The sequence below is a fragment of the Urocitellus parryii genome, chromosome 9, assembly GCF_045843805.1.
Source record: "Urocitellus parryii isolate mUroPar1 chromosome 9, mUroPar1.hap1, whole genome shotgun sequence".
NCBI classification, from domain to species: domain Eukaryota; kingdom Metazoa; phylum Chordata; class Mammalia; order Rodentia; family Sciuridae; genus Urocitellus; species Urocitellus parryii.
In genome coordinates, this window is record NC_135539.1 from 88,546,649 (window position 1) to 88,559,761 (window position 13,113).

At 33.9% G+C, this 13,113-nt stretch overlaps 1 protein-coding gene across 2 annotated transcripts in view; it reads left to right on the forward strand.

Moving 5' to 3' along the window:
* Wdr64 (WD repeat domain 64) overlaps positions 1-13,113 on the forward strand; it is a 125,873-nt gene that overhangs the window by 84,771 nt on the left and 27,989 nt on the right. For both annotated transcript variants that reach the window (XM_026390771.2, XM_077802823.1), the window contains exons 14-16: positions 2,397-2,572; positions 3,881-4,057; positions 12,095-12,225. In XM_026390771.2, coding sequence (XP_026246556.1) covers positions 2,397-2,572; positions 3,881-4,057; positions 12,095-12,225 — 484 coding nt within the window. The remainder of the gene's footprint in view (positions 1-2,396; positions 2,573-3,880; positions 4,058-12,094; positions 12,226-13,113) is intronic.

Below are 13,113 nucleotides of genomic sequence, written 5' to 3' on the forward strand. Positions count from 1 at the left end.
GTTGCTTCTCACTATTGCCCCAACCACCACTTAGGAAGAGTTGTACCTCTGCCTGCTCTCTGCATCACTAAATCTGATGGCCCATATCCCAAAGTAGAAGGAAATCTGGGCCATAGGACTGGGGTCTGCCTAAGCCAGGAATGAAGGAGAACATGATAAGTTCTTAATTGTTTGTATGACCATTTTCCTATGAAACCATAAACTCCTCAAGGACAAGAACAATGACTATTCACTTTATATCCAAAGTTCCTGCCACAGTACAGGGCCTGTAGGGAAGCACTTAATCAATGTTCAATGTTGTTAGTGAACAAATCATAGGGTTTGAGTATCACTGATTGGGGAAGGAAAATAGCACAGGGAAAACCTTCTGGATGTCCAAGAGGATTACAGCCGAGGGATAAGAGCTAGAGGGATAGGGAGAGGTGATAGGATTAAAGGAAGGGAGGGAAAGTGTTAAGAAGGCAAGTCCAATGGACTCTAAACTGTGGTGACCACCGTAAGAGCCCATTAGGAAGATAATTTGCTACTTGTAATAAATTAGAAATAGGCATTCAACACGACACTGATTATCATCCCTTCTGGCTCCTTCATCCCTAAATCAAATGAACAAAGCTGATCATGCAGAAACTGAGCTGATATAACAAAATCCCATAGATTGGCTTATAAATATCAGAATTTTATTTCTCACAATTCTGAAGGCTGGGAAGTCCAAGATCAAGGCCTTGGCAGATTTTTTTGTTTGGTGAAGACCCACTTCCTGATTCATAAATGCTGCCTTTTCGTCCCCAACATGGTGGAAGGGATGAGGGAGCTTTCTCTAAGATCTTTTTTTTTTTATAAGGGTACTAATCTCATTCTTGAGGACTCCACCTTCATGACCTAATCACCACCAAATACTATTACATTGAGAATTAGGTTTTAACCAAATGTATTTCAAATGTAAAGGGGAAAAAGTCAACATTCCTTTTTTTTTTTTTAATTTCCCATGTAACAAACAGATCTAAGCTCGATAGTTTCTCATCTGCTGGAATTCCCTCAAACCTTTTATTAATCAATAGGCACTAACATCCTAAAACATGTTAGTACCTTAGGAAATGTGACAGATTATTGTAATTATCTAACTATTAATAATAATTGTGGTGTGATAGTTCAAATGCCTGTATGGGGGCCAGGGTAGCAAAAAGTCCTGGGAGATGGGCCCTGCCTGCCCTGCTTTGAGAGGCATAACAGCAGGGTTGGGTGAATTGGTATGACTGGAAAACAAGTACTTGCAAAATGGCAGCTGAATTAAAGTAAAAAAAAAAAAAAACTGGATATTTGTGGTGTCTGTCATTAACTGTCACTGGTTTGTAATTTTCTCCAATAAGATTTGGAAAATTGGATGTGACCTCCTTCTACGTGTTAATGTTGGAAATGAGTGACAGCTATAGTTTCCATTTACAGAAGTTCAAAAATAGGCAAAACTATTCTATGATGATAGAAAAAACTAATAGTAGCTGCCTACGAGGTAAGGATGAATTGCAAAGCATTGGGAATATTTTCCTTGGCAGATGGAATGTTCCATTTTATAGTTTAGACATTAGATTCATGAGGGATATATTTGTCAAAACTCCTAAAATTATATTTTTATGGTATGTGAATTTCATTGTATGTAAATTTTACCACAATGAAAAAGTCGTAATGTAAAAAAAAAAAGCACAGGGAGAATCAACAGAAAAGAAAGAAAACTCAACAGAAAGGAAACTCAAATATGAGTCTAAGGGTTTCCACAGAAAACAGCTTTCTGTTTCTGTAACAAACACCTGAAATAATTAACCTATATGGAGGAAAGTTTTGTTTTGGCTTGTAGTTTTGGAGACTTCAGTCCATGGTTGCTTGATTGGGACTGTGGTGAAAGAGCTGACATCATGGCAGGAACATGTGTTAGAGGAAAGCTGTTCACCTCATGGCATCCAGGAAGTGAAAAAGAGAGATCAAAAGGGTCCAGAGTCCCACAGTCTCCCTCAATGGCACTCCTTCAGTGACCTATCTTCCTTTCCCCATATCCCATCTCCTGAAGGTTCTACCACTTCCCAGTAGCATAGCTGGTGATCAAGTCTTCAACACATGGGCCTGGGGGGGGGGGGCACTTCTCCAAACCATAATAAAAACTGTCATACATTTAGAGACTCTGCCATATCCTATTGGGGTTTTATCAGCCTATGACAAATCAAGGCATACAGAAATATATTTCATACATAGCAAGCCTGGGGAGCTTCACTTATCAATCTTAGTAAGAAATAAATGTAGGATAAATTGTTGGCAGACAGCTTTCAATCAGATCAGCTTGCTCTGAGTTAAAAGCCAAGCTTTCCACAAATTATGTTATTCATGGAGTCTTTTCCTTGTGTGCTCAGGGACAGTTAAAATCTGGGACTTCGGCAGTGGGCAAGAGATGAAAGCGTTGCCAGAAGGGAAAGACTGGAAAGAGGAAGAGCATTGGCTGAAACGCCTGATTTTTCTCAAAACTCAGGAAAAACGCCAGTACTTGATCCTTGCCTTGGAGCTCAGTGGAACTATCAAAATGATCCAGGTTTATGGTTATATTTTTGTATTTGTGCTATAGGTGATCTTCTTGGGAAAACCAAAGTACGTAGTGAATAAGATCATGTAATTCCTCCCTGGTCAGCCAACTGAATATAGTGTTTATCCATCAGACTTTCTGTGAGACTGCTAATTAACTGTGTCCAGGTCCAAGCAAAAAAGCAGAAAGAACAGCTGTCCAGGCACAGCATCCTGTCCATCAAGCTTCTGCTGCAGAGTTAGTCTTGATCCTCTAAAGCCAGTATCAGGAAGGTTAAATTTACATACAGCTACCCACCTCTGACATTGCTTATATCCTCTTTGGGGAATAATTCATTGCTCCTGGAACTGCTCCTCAGCAGGCTGTGTCCCTTATAACCCATAATGCATTCAGAGATGCTCAAGTCACTTTTTCCATTTGTCACCAAAATTGCTTTGTTTATTTTAAGGTTAATGATGCAATCTGCTCAGGGCTGTTTTGGGAGAATTGAGATAGGCTAATTTATTTTTCCTGTGACTCTATTACCACCTAGGATTACTAATGCCTTCTTCACATTTAAAATGAAGGCTACATCATTTATCCTTGCTGAGTGGATCTTGCCCTGTCAGTTAGAATTCAAGGACTCATTGCCTTTATTATTTTCTTTTGGGAAACTAAGATCACACAAGTCTTGAATAGGAAAGCAATCATGCAGTAGCAACATTGATTAAGATGACTAATAATCTTTTAGCTGGGGCAAGAAGTAAAGCAGTTCCCTGATTCAATACTCTTCCTTTGTCGTCTTTACAATCCAAAATGGTACTGTAGAAAGGAATTTCTTAGTAATATACTCTAAAGCACAAGGATATGTCAACTTTCTTTTGAATAATACAATTGATCGATCATTAAAACAATTGGTCTTCAGGATACTCTACCTAACAATGTCTGTGGTCACAAAGATTCCCCTTTCAAGAGCTTCAAAATATATATAGTACTCTGCCCACATCAAAATTGTTTGGAGTTCTACTGTACCATTTTTCACTTTGATTATTCTGACTCTTCATTCAGAGCCTATAGATTAAGCTTGATAAGGACTGAACATGTACATGTAGAAATATCAGGACATTTGACTAACACCATGTTCAGTTTACTGGTTATTCTTGGTTGGAGGGAGAAAAGAAAGAGGAACTATATTAGCAAGCGATACACAGGGCTTAATATTTGATAAAGCTGGATGATGGATACAGCAGTATATGTTTTATTTTTCATTATTTAAAGTAGCTCAAAGTAAAACCAATTAATTAAACTTTCTATGTCCTCCCTGAATTTCTACTAAAGGGTAAGGAAGATGATGTTTTCCTTGTGGTGATATGGGAGCTACCTGATCCTATGCCTCACCTACATGATGGAAACCACATTATACATCTGAAGACCTTATCTAAAAATAGAAACATGGATATTCCTTTCCCAGATGTTGAGTTAGTTGTTCAGAGAAAATTTTCTCAACATACTAAAGTAAGTTTCAAGTTTTAACTTTTTTTTAGTTTTTACTTTTTGTTATGGAAAATCATAAATAGTATATATACAAAAGTCCATAAGATAATACAATGAACTTCTATGTACTATTGCTCAGCTCAAATATTTTCTGTGAATGGCCATTTTTTTTCTTTAATCTTGCCAATCTTCCTATGATCATCACCTACAGATTTTAAAACCAATTCCAGACATTATGTCATTTTACCCCTAAATATTTCAGTTATCTGTTTCTAAACAATGACTCTTTCAAAAATTACAATACTACTATTTTCTAAAATATTTTCTAAACTAATTTACAAAAGGTCTTTAAAATCTTCACATATTCTTTTGGTAATCAAATTTCCCACATGTCCTCATAAATTCTTTTTTATTTTACTTTGTTTTAAAGTAAACAAGGTTCAAAACAAGGCACCTCAGTTTCATTTGGTTGAGAATCTATTTAATAACTTATTTTTTTTCCAGTACAGGGGATGGAACCCAGGGGTACTTACCCACTGACTACATCCCCAGCTTTTTTCTTTATTTTTTATTTTGACACAGGGTCTTGATAAGTTGCTTAGGGCCTTTCTTGCTAAGTTAGTTGCTGGCTTTTAACTTTTTCTCATCCTGCCTTGACCTACCAAACTGCTGGGATTACAGGTGTGAACCACCACACCCAGTTTAAATATGTTTAATATATAAATGCCTTTTGGTTTTTCTTTTTTCTCCCCTAATAATTTGTTTCCATATTTTCTCACTTTCTTGGTTTTTCTGGTTGCATCCTTATGATATTGTTTTAAGTTCTGAACTTCCTGCAACTGGGAATTAAAATTGATTAATTTCATATAACTTTTTTTTTCTTTAACAAATCTCTATCATGGAGTATGTTGTGATGATGATATTATTCCATCAAGATTGACAGAACTACTGGTTGTCTTTGTGTCAGAATCCATTGATGATCATTACCTAGGGTATTATCTCATTTCCAGTTGCCTCTCTGCCCTTAGGCTTTCTTTATTACTGAAATGTGTATTTAAAGAAAAACCCTCCTTCATCAAATATTTGATTATAGTGAAGATACAATTCATACAGGAAAGCAAATTAACTACTTCTCTGTATTTTTTTAGTATTCAAAATAAGGAGTGGGTTTCCTAGCATCTTCTGAAGGTGGCCAGTGAATTTTATTTGCTTAGTATCATTGTGAACTCACAAGTTTAAATGTTTTTGATGTGTTTCAGTTAGACACACTTACTATTATTGATGCCCAGATTGTCCTATTTCAACATGGTTGGAGCTTTGGATCATGTCTGGATTTCTTTTGACATGATCCCAGAAGTTCTGGATAGCTTCCAGGTATGAGAAGATAATCCAGGCTCATCCATGTATCTCTTGTTCCAGATCTATAAGCTACTCCAAGAAGCCTTTCTTCTTTTTTAGTGGGAAATAGTATTAAAAAATCATAGTCTGGAATTAGAGATGTCTTTTACCACTAGTCTGATTCTTGCTTTTATAACTTTTCAAAGGTCTTCAGCTTTTTATTGGACAGAGCAAAGAAAAACCTTTTAAGAGAAAATACATAATGAGCTCAAATTGATCTTTCCAATTCAAATTGAAGAATAGATGGTTTTGGCTATTTTTATTTTATATCTCCATTACACAGGAAATCTTTGTTGCTAATGACATTCATGTAATTACATATTTGCTTTATCCTATTGTTTATATACCATACCTTATATACTATATAATTCTTTTTATGTCATATTTTATTGTTATTGTATTTTGTGTTATATTTTAGTTTCAGAAAAGCAATAAAATTATTAGAAATTTGATAGATTGAACAATTTAAGATCTTCCCTTTTTGAGTTCTTTTTGTCCTAAGGGTAGATATAATTTGGAATGTACTGTGTTTTTAAATTATTTGAAATGATTCCTTGTGCCACCAACACTGCAAACAGTTAAATTTACTTTTCTCGTTTTTTTTTATGTATTGCTTTATTTTTTCAGTATTGAAAATTGAACCCAGGGGCACTCTGTCACTCAATTATATCCTCAGTTCTTTTGATTTAATTTTTTAAAATTTGAAACAGGATCTTGGGACATTGCTAAGTTGTTAAGGTTCTTGGTAAATTGCTAAAGCTGACTTCAACTTGCAGTATTCCTTCCTCAGACTCCCAAGTTGCTTTTTAAAGTTAACTTTTCTTATTATTATGTAAAACATTTAAATAGTTCCAAAATCAAATCTATGAAACAACTTGTATTCCAAGATAAAAAACAAGGTCTGATCTAACTTCTATTCATGTCCTTCCATCCTACTATTCCCTCCCTAACCTATATTATTAGCTTTTTGTTTTTAATTTTTGTTTTGACTTATGTCTCTAATGTTATTTTTTTAATATAACCAATATTTATCCATACTTGGTTCTCTACCATCCTTTATTAGGAAAATAATAGAACAATATATATATATATATATATACACATATATATTCATATTCCTTTGTTTTAGTTTATTAGTTTATTTTATTTAGTTTTATTTTATTTTGGAGATTATTATAAACTCTATTTAGGAATCTTGGTCTTTGTTTTTTTAAAAAAATTACGGTAAAATGCATATAACATGAAATATAACATGAAGAAAAATCACAACTTGATATATTTTATATGCACTTATTTTGTATATAGTGAGTAAACTTTATATATATATATTTATAAAATAGTCTGATGATATTTTTTCCTTTTTTATAATTTAAAATAGCATTAAAAAGGGCAACAACATATATATATATGTTTGTGTGTGTACACACACACACATACATGGACCAATTGTTTATATCTTCTGCCCATTTTTCTATCTAGATTGCTCCTTTTCTTCTGATGCAGTAAAAGCTTTTCATTTACTAGAAATTATATATAACGTGTGTGTATGTATGTGTATTATCCCATGTATAAATCATTAAGAATATATCTTATGGATACTAGTCCTTTGCAATGTAAGTTGCAAGTGTCTTTCCAGTTTCTTATTAGTGTGTATGTTTTGTGTATGATCATTTTTGCCAAGGCAATACTAACTTTTAGGAAGCTAGGTAAAGATGAGTTTCTTGTATCAGGAAGTACTTAAAATAATTGTAAGTGTTCTTCACTATAGAATCCTGTCTGTGTGTCTGTGTATCTATCTCTCAATCTATCATTTCCATCATGTATATCATCTGTCTGTTTATCTACCTATTTAAACTAATCTTTCTAAAAGTAGCAAGGTCATGGAAAGAATAGATGAATTCTAGATAGGATAGAGGGGTGGGAGGGAAAGAGAGGGGGCAGGGGGTTAGCAAGGATGGTGGAATGTGATAGACATAACTATCCAAAGTATATGTATGAAGACACGAATAGGTGTCAAAATACTTTATATACAACCAGAGATATGAAAAATTGTGCTGTATATGTGAAATAATAATTGTAATGCATTCCACTGTCATTTATTTTGTTAAAAAATCAATAAAAAAATAAAAATAGCAAAGTCTTTTAAGTTCTCCTGGATTTTAATAGGAAGTAAGTTTGGGACCATATCAAAAGATCATGAAATGGTAATTCACTTTTTTTTGGCCAATTATTATTTTTATACCATATATTTTCATCTAGATTTTTTTCAATTTTGACAAAACTTTATTTTTATTCTTTTCAAAGTTTCATTCCTTTTAAACTTCTCATCCTGCTCTGTGGCATCATATGGTTAATTATAAAGGCCCTGTTTTGTTTTGTTGCCCTTTTTAATGCTGTTTTAAAATATAAATAAGAAAAGAATATCATCAGATTATTTTTTCAAGATAGTCTAATACCAAAATTGTAAGCATAATGAAAGGAACCAGTCTTATTTTCCCTAACCCAGGAGGAAAAAACATGTTTATCCTAACATGTACTTAATGATAGACCTTCAAGTTATAGAGCCAGAATGCTTACCCTGGGATTCAGGAGCTTCCTGGCCATGGGTAGACTTCTGGGAGTCTAAAAAGCCTGTGAAATTGTATGCAAATTCTTTTCTCAGGAGTGCAAGGTTCATAGCTATTTTCTCCCAACATTTTAATACAAAAATTTTCAAATATAAAATCATCTCTGTGAACACCTCTATATTATTTCATTTAAATTTAACCATTAACATTTTACAATATCCATGATTCCTTCAGGCCATCTTATTTTAAAAATATATTTTGAAGAAAAGATGAAGGCAAAGGTACATATAACCCCTAAACACTTTGGCATGTGCATCATTAGCTGGAGTTCACTATTTACACATTTGTTTTTAGTGAAATTTACATAAGAGAAAATGCATAAAATTTGAGCATCTATTCAATGAGTTTAAAGAGAAATATGTACAACCCAAATCCCTATCAAGATAAAGAACATTACTACTATCCCATAAAGCTCCTCCATGTCCCTGCCTACTCAGCATCTGCCTCTCACCCTGAGGAAACCACTGCTCCAATTTTTTTCACCATAAATCTGTTTTTCCAAATGCAACATAAGCATAATCCTATAGTTTATATGTAAGGTTTCTTTCATTTAGCATAATGTTTTTGAGGTATGCCTGTACCACTGCATGTATCAGTAACTCTTCCCTTTTTATGGTGAGTAAAATTCCACCTTGACTTTTTAAGATTCTTGAAGTGTTGTGATCAAGAAAAGGTTTATAACTACTAACTAGAGTTCAAATGCATTTCAAAATATCTCAGAAGTGGATGAATGTATTGAATTTGACAACTTCTTAAAATCCCTTTAGAAAGATATTTTATGAGGTGTTTGTATCTCCTCAAATAGGCAGATGCATATGTGCATACCTGAGCTATGAAGTGTCCAGGGCAGATGCTGGAGGTTGATGGATGGAGAAGCAAGGAAACTGTCCCTTTGTTTCTATAAAAATTTAGACCAGAGGGGAGAAATTCTGGGGAGCAATATTGGCCAAATTCTATTGTTATACTGTGTGCATGTACAAATATGTAACACCAAATCCCATCGTTCTGTGCATCTATAATGCACCAATAAAAATGTAGGGAAGATAGAAAAAGAATAAAAATTTTAAAAATTGATTTTTTTAAAGTAAGACTCTTAATTAGCCTCATTTATTTAATATTAGCTGAAGCCACTCATACTTTTCAGCTTTTACAGGGATAAATGGTCAGTCAATAAAAACTGCATGCTATAAAAGAAGAAATTGATGGTAATCATAAGTTTTCCCTGCTACCATTAGTGAATAAACTGTAACATAATTTAAGAGAGAATAATATATCTTGTTTTATAGAACTGAAATTATTATAGGACAAAGAGATATGATTTTTCTTCATAATGAAATAAAAGTCAGTATAGCACTACAATTTGAATTCCAATCATCGCTCGTTTAAATAACTAGGTTTTGTTATCTAAAAGGTCTTTGAAATTAATACATATAGTGCCTAGATCATAATAACATTATCAAAAAATGTGTGCAAAAAATAGAACAAAATGTGCCTCCACATAAAGTAATTTTATCCCACTTCTTCTTCCAATGCTATGGATCACTGGAAATACTATGTTCAATCATATGTAACTGATGTATGAGACATTGTTTATAGCTAATAAAAACACAATGAAGATCAATGTACAATAAGTCAGAACCAAAGGAGATGGCAAGTAATTGCATAGGTAAAGAAAACAATTACCTTGAAAAAAGTATTGTATTGTATAAATTATATAATAAATTATTGAAGTACAATGGAAGTACCTCCTAGGATTTTATGCAAGTGTCAGATGGCAAGTAATTGCATAGGTAAAGAAAACAATTACCTTGAAAAAAGTATTGTATTGTATAAATTATATAATAAGTTATTGAAGTACAATGGAAGTACCTCCTAGGATTTTATGCAAGTGTCAGTATCTCTGATTTTGAATTCTTACTTTGGGTATGTATCAAATTAACATTATAGTACCTCCTTTTTTCAGTGTATTTTAAAATTACTCTTTAGAGAAAGTGCAAAAGTCACCTCGGAAAAAATTGGAGTCTATGTGGAAATTCTTTCCAAAAAACTCTTTCACTTATAAAGCATGTTTTTACTGAGCACTTACCATGTATCATGTGGTTCTCTTAACACTGGAAATATCAAGATTAATGAGATATAGTACCTGGGCTATGGGAGTACAGCAGAGATCTTGGAGGGCTGTGGTGAGAGGGGAGCTTCTGAGGAAGATAATTGCCAAGTTAGATATAAAGAATTATTGGGAGTTAGCTTGGCCCAGATAGGGGTTTCTAAAGGGATGTGAAAAGATAGAGTGAATCCCAAGTGAAGTAGATAACATGATCAATTTATGGAGGTACAATATTGCTTAGTCAGAGAAAGATAACTACAAATATCTCAGTGTGGCTGAAGCAAGACTGGAGTGGTAGAAGATGAAGATTTAAAAAGAAAAAAGTGGATATGGACTGGATGGTGCTCATGATGGTAAAACGCTTGAATATCTTTTAAGAGATGAAAAGCCACTAAAGGATTGTATGTGGGAAATGGCGGGATCACATACATTTGTGTTGTGGATTGCTCACATTTGATGCTGCTTAGGTGGCAGATTTGAATGACAATTAAACTACAAAAATTCAGGCAATAGGCTATTGTTTGACTTGAAAGTTACAAAATCATGATAGCATGGTAAGAAAGGGAAGGTTTCAAAAAATATTTAGTCAATAAAAGTAGCAGAATTGGCCATCAATTAATTAGTGATGAATGCCAAATAATTGGGAGAGGGGCTGGGGATGTGGCTCAAGCGGTAGCGTGCTCGCCTGGCATGAGTGCGGCCCGGGTTCAATCCTCAGCACCACATACAAACAAAGATGTTGTGTCCGCCAAAAAATAAAAAATAAATATTAAAAAAATTCTCTCTCGCTCTCTTTAAAAAAAATGGGAGAGGACTCAAGGACAGTGCCAGGAATATGCTTAAATTGAGCAATAACTTAGATGTATTAACTTTGAGATATCTGTAAAGGTTCAAATTGGTAATTAAATATTCAAGCCTGAAGCTTGTAGGTCATTAACATGGTGATAATGATTCAAACATAAGGTAATAAGATTGCCCAGAAAGAGTTGGATGTATTGGAGGAAAACCTTAATGATATTGACATTTAAAAAGTTGGCAGACTAAGAGGATACCAAGAAGAAAACAGAAAAAGAAGGACCATAGAGACACAAACTGTATTAGTCAGCTTTTCATTGTTGTGATAAAGTACCTGAGAAAATCAACTTCAAGGAGGAAGGTTTATTTTTGACTCATGATTTGAGAGGTTTCAGTTCATCCTTGCTTGGCACTGTTGCACCAGAATAGCATGGTGGAAGCACTTGGAGAAGGAAACTGCTCACTTCATGGCAGGAAGTAAAAGAGAGAGGAAGGGGCCAGGGTCCCAATATTCCCTTAACCATCAAGTATTATGCATGCCTCTGGTAGAGTGCTTTAAAATTATGTGGTAATCAATACTTCATCTGAATACATTATTATGCACTTCTCCAATCACCTATTTGACTTCAAATTCTGTGAACATAAGATGCCCAACAAATACTCAAAACAAGATAATTGAGAAGTATCACAGAGAAATGGAAATAATGGTAAATCCAAAGGGCCACACAATGGTATGGAACAGAAGCCAATTAGGGTTGCTGAGTGAAAGAAAGGTCAGTCAAGTGAAAAATAGCTAGTGCAGAGTATTCTTTCAAGAAGTTTGAAGAGCAGAGAAAGGTAGAAAGGCAATCTAATGTTTGGTAAAGAAGAATAAATCAAGGCTGAGAGAAAGGAACCAGCATGAAGGAGAGCATATTTTGGTTGTTTTAATGAGTTTTTCAACTTAAAAATTTCAGATTGAACGTCGAACTTTAGATTAGATTATACTAAATTTCATTAGATTTTACTTAAACAGTTTTAAGAAGACATTTTGTTTTAACTTGACGACAATTACAACTTGTTCACATGGCATTCATACTACAGTTAGATATTGTATTCTTAACTATGAGTCCATTTTTCTTCTTTCTTTAGAATCCTGCTATCAATACTGAGGTGAGCTGCATGGATTTATTACAAAGAGAAGGATATAATTTGATAGTTACTGGAGCCTTAAATGGTATAATCGTCCTATGGAATTTTGTAGCATCTACTGTCAAAGAAGTGTAAGTTGTATTTTTGCCTTAAATAATATAAAAGGTTTACTGAATAATAATAGTCAAAATAACTGGAAATGCTTAACAAATCAAAACAAAACAAAACAAAACATAATGGATAAAAGTGGTGATGATGCTTAAGGGAGGCTTTCCTAGAGTTTATGGTCATGAAAAGACTATGTGCCTTACATTCGAATTCTAGAATGATATATGCACAGTAAACCTTAAGTATCTATATTCTAAGAACTTTGACCTATACTCTCCTCACATGCCTATATGATCTTTTCATGTGTGATCTTGTCCAAACTTGTCACCTTGACAAACACTTAAAATACATAATAACTTCAAACACAAATATCCCCAGAATTTCAAACACACGTCTAATTGTCAACTGGTGATTTCCAAAGTCAAATGGTGAGAGGTATGTATCCTAGGGCTTTTATTTCTCATTCAGCATCCCAACACATCCAATTTATTATGGAATGGTGCTAACAAAGGCCAATGAGTCAGGTGTAATTTTCCATTGCAAGCACTTAGGTTGAGATGCTCTATATCATGACCAAAATCTTCCCCTGCCATTCATATCTAAATTTTCTTGCCATTGGTTATAAAGAAACCAATATAATATTGTATTATCTGTACGGATGGATTGTAAATAATAATTCCCCAGTTGTGCATTTAGGACTCTTACAAGGACCATGGGCACTCTATGTCAAGGGGGTTTGTAAGATTTTATTTTATTAAAGGTACAAGATGGCCAAGAATTTTAATGATAAATTAAAATAAAATAAAGATTATTTAATTCCTTAGGGAAGGAAAGATGTATGAAGGATAGGAGAAAAGAAAGCTGGAACAGATGAGGCAGAAGAGGAAAATTCACAAGCAATCTCTGCCTCT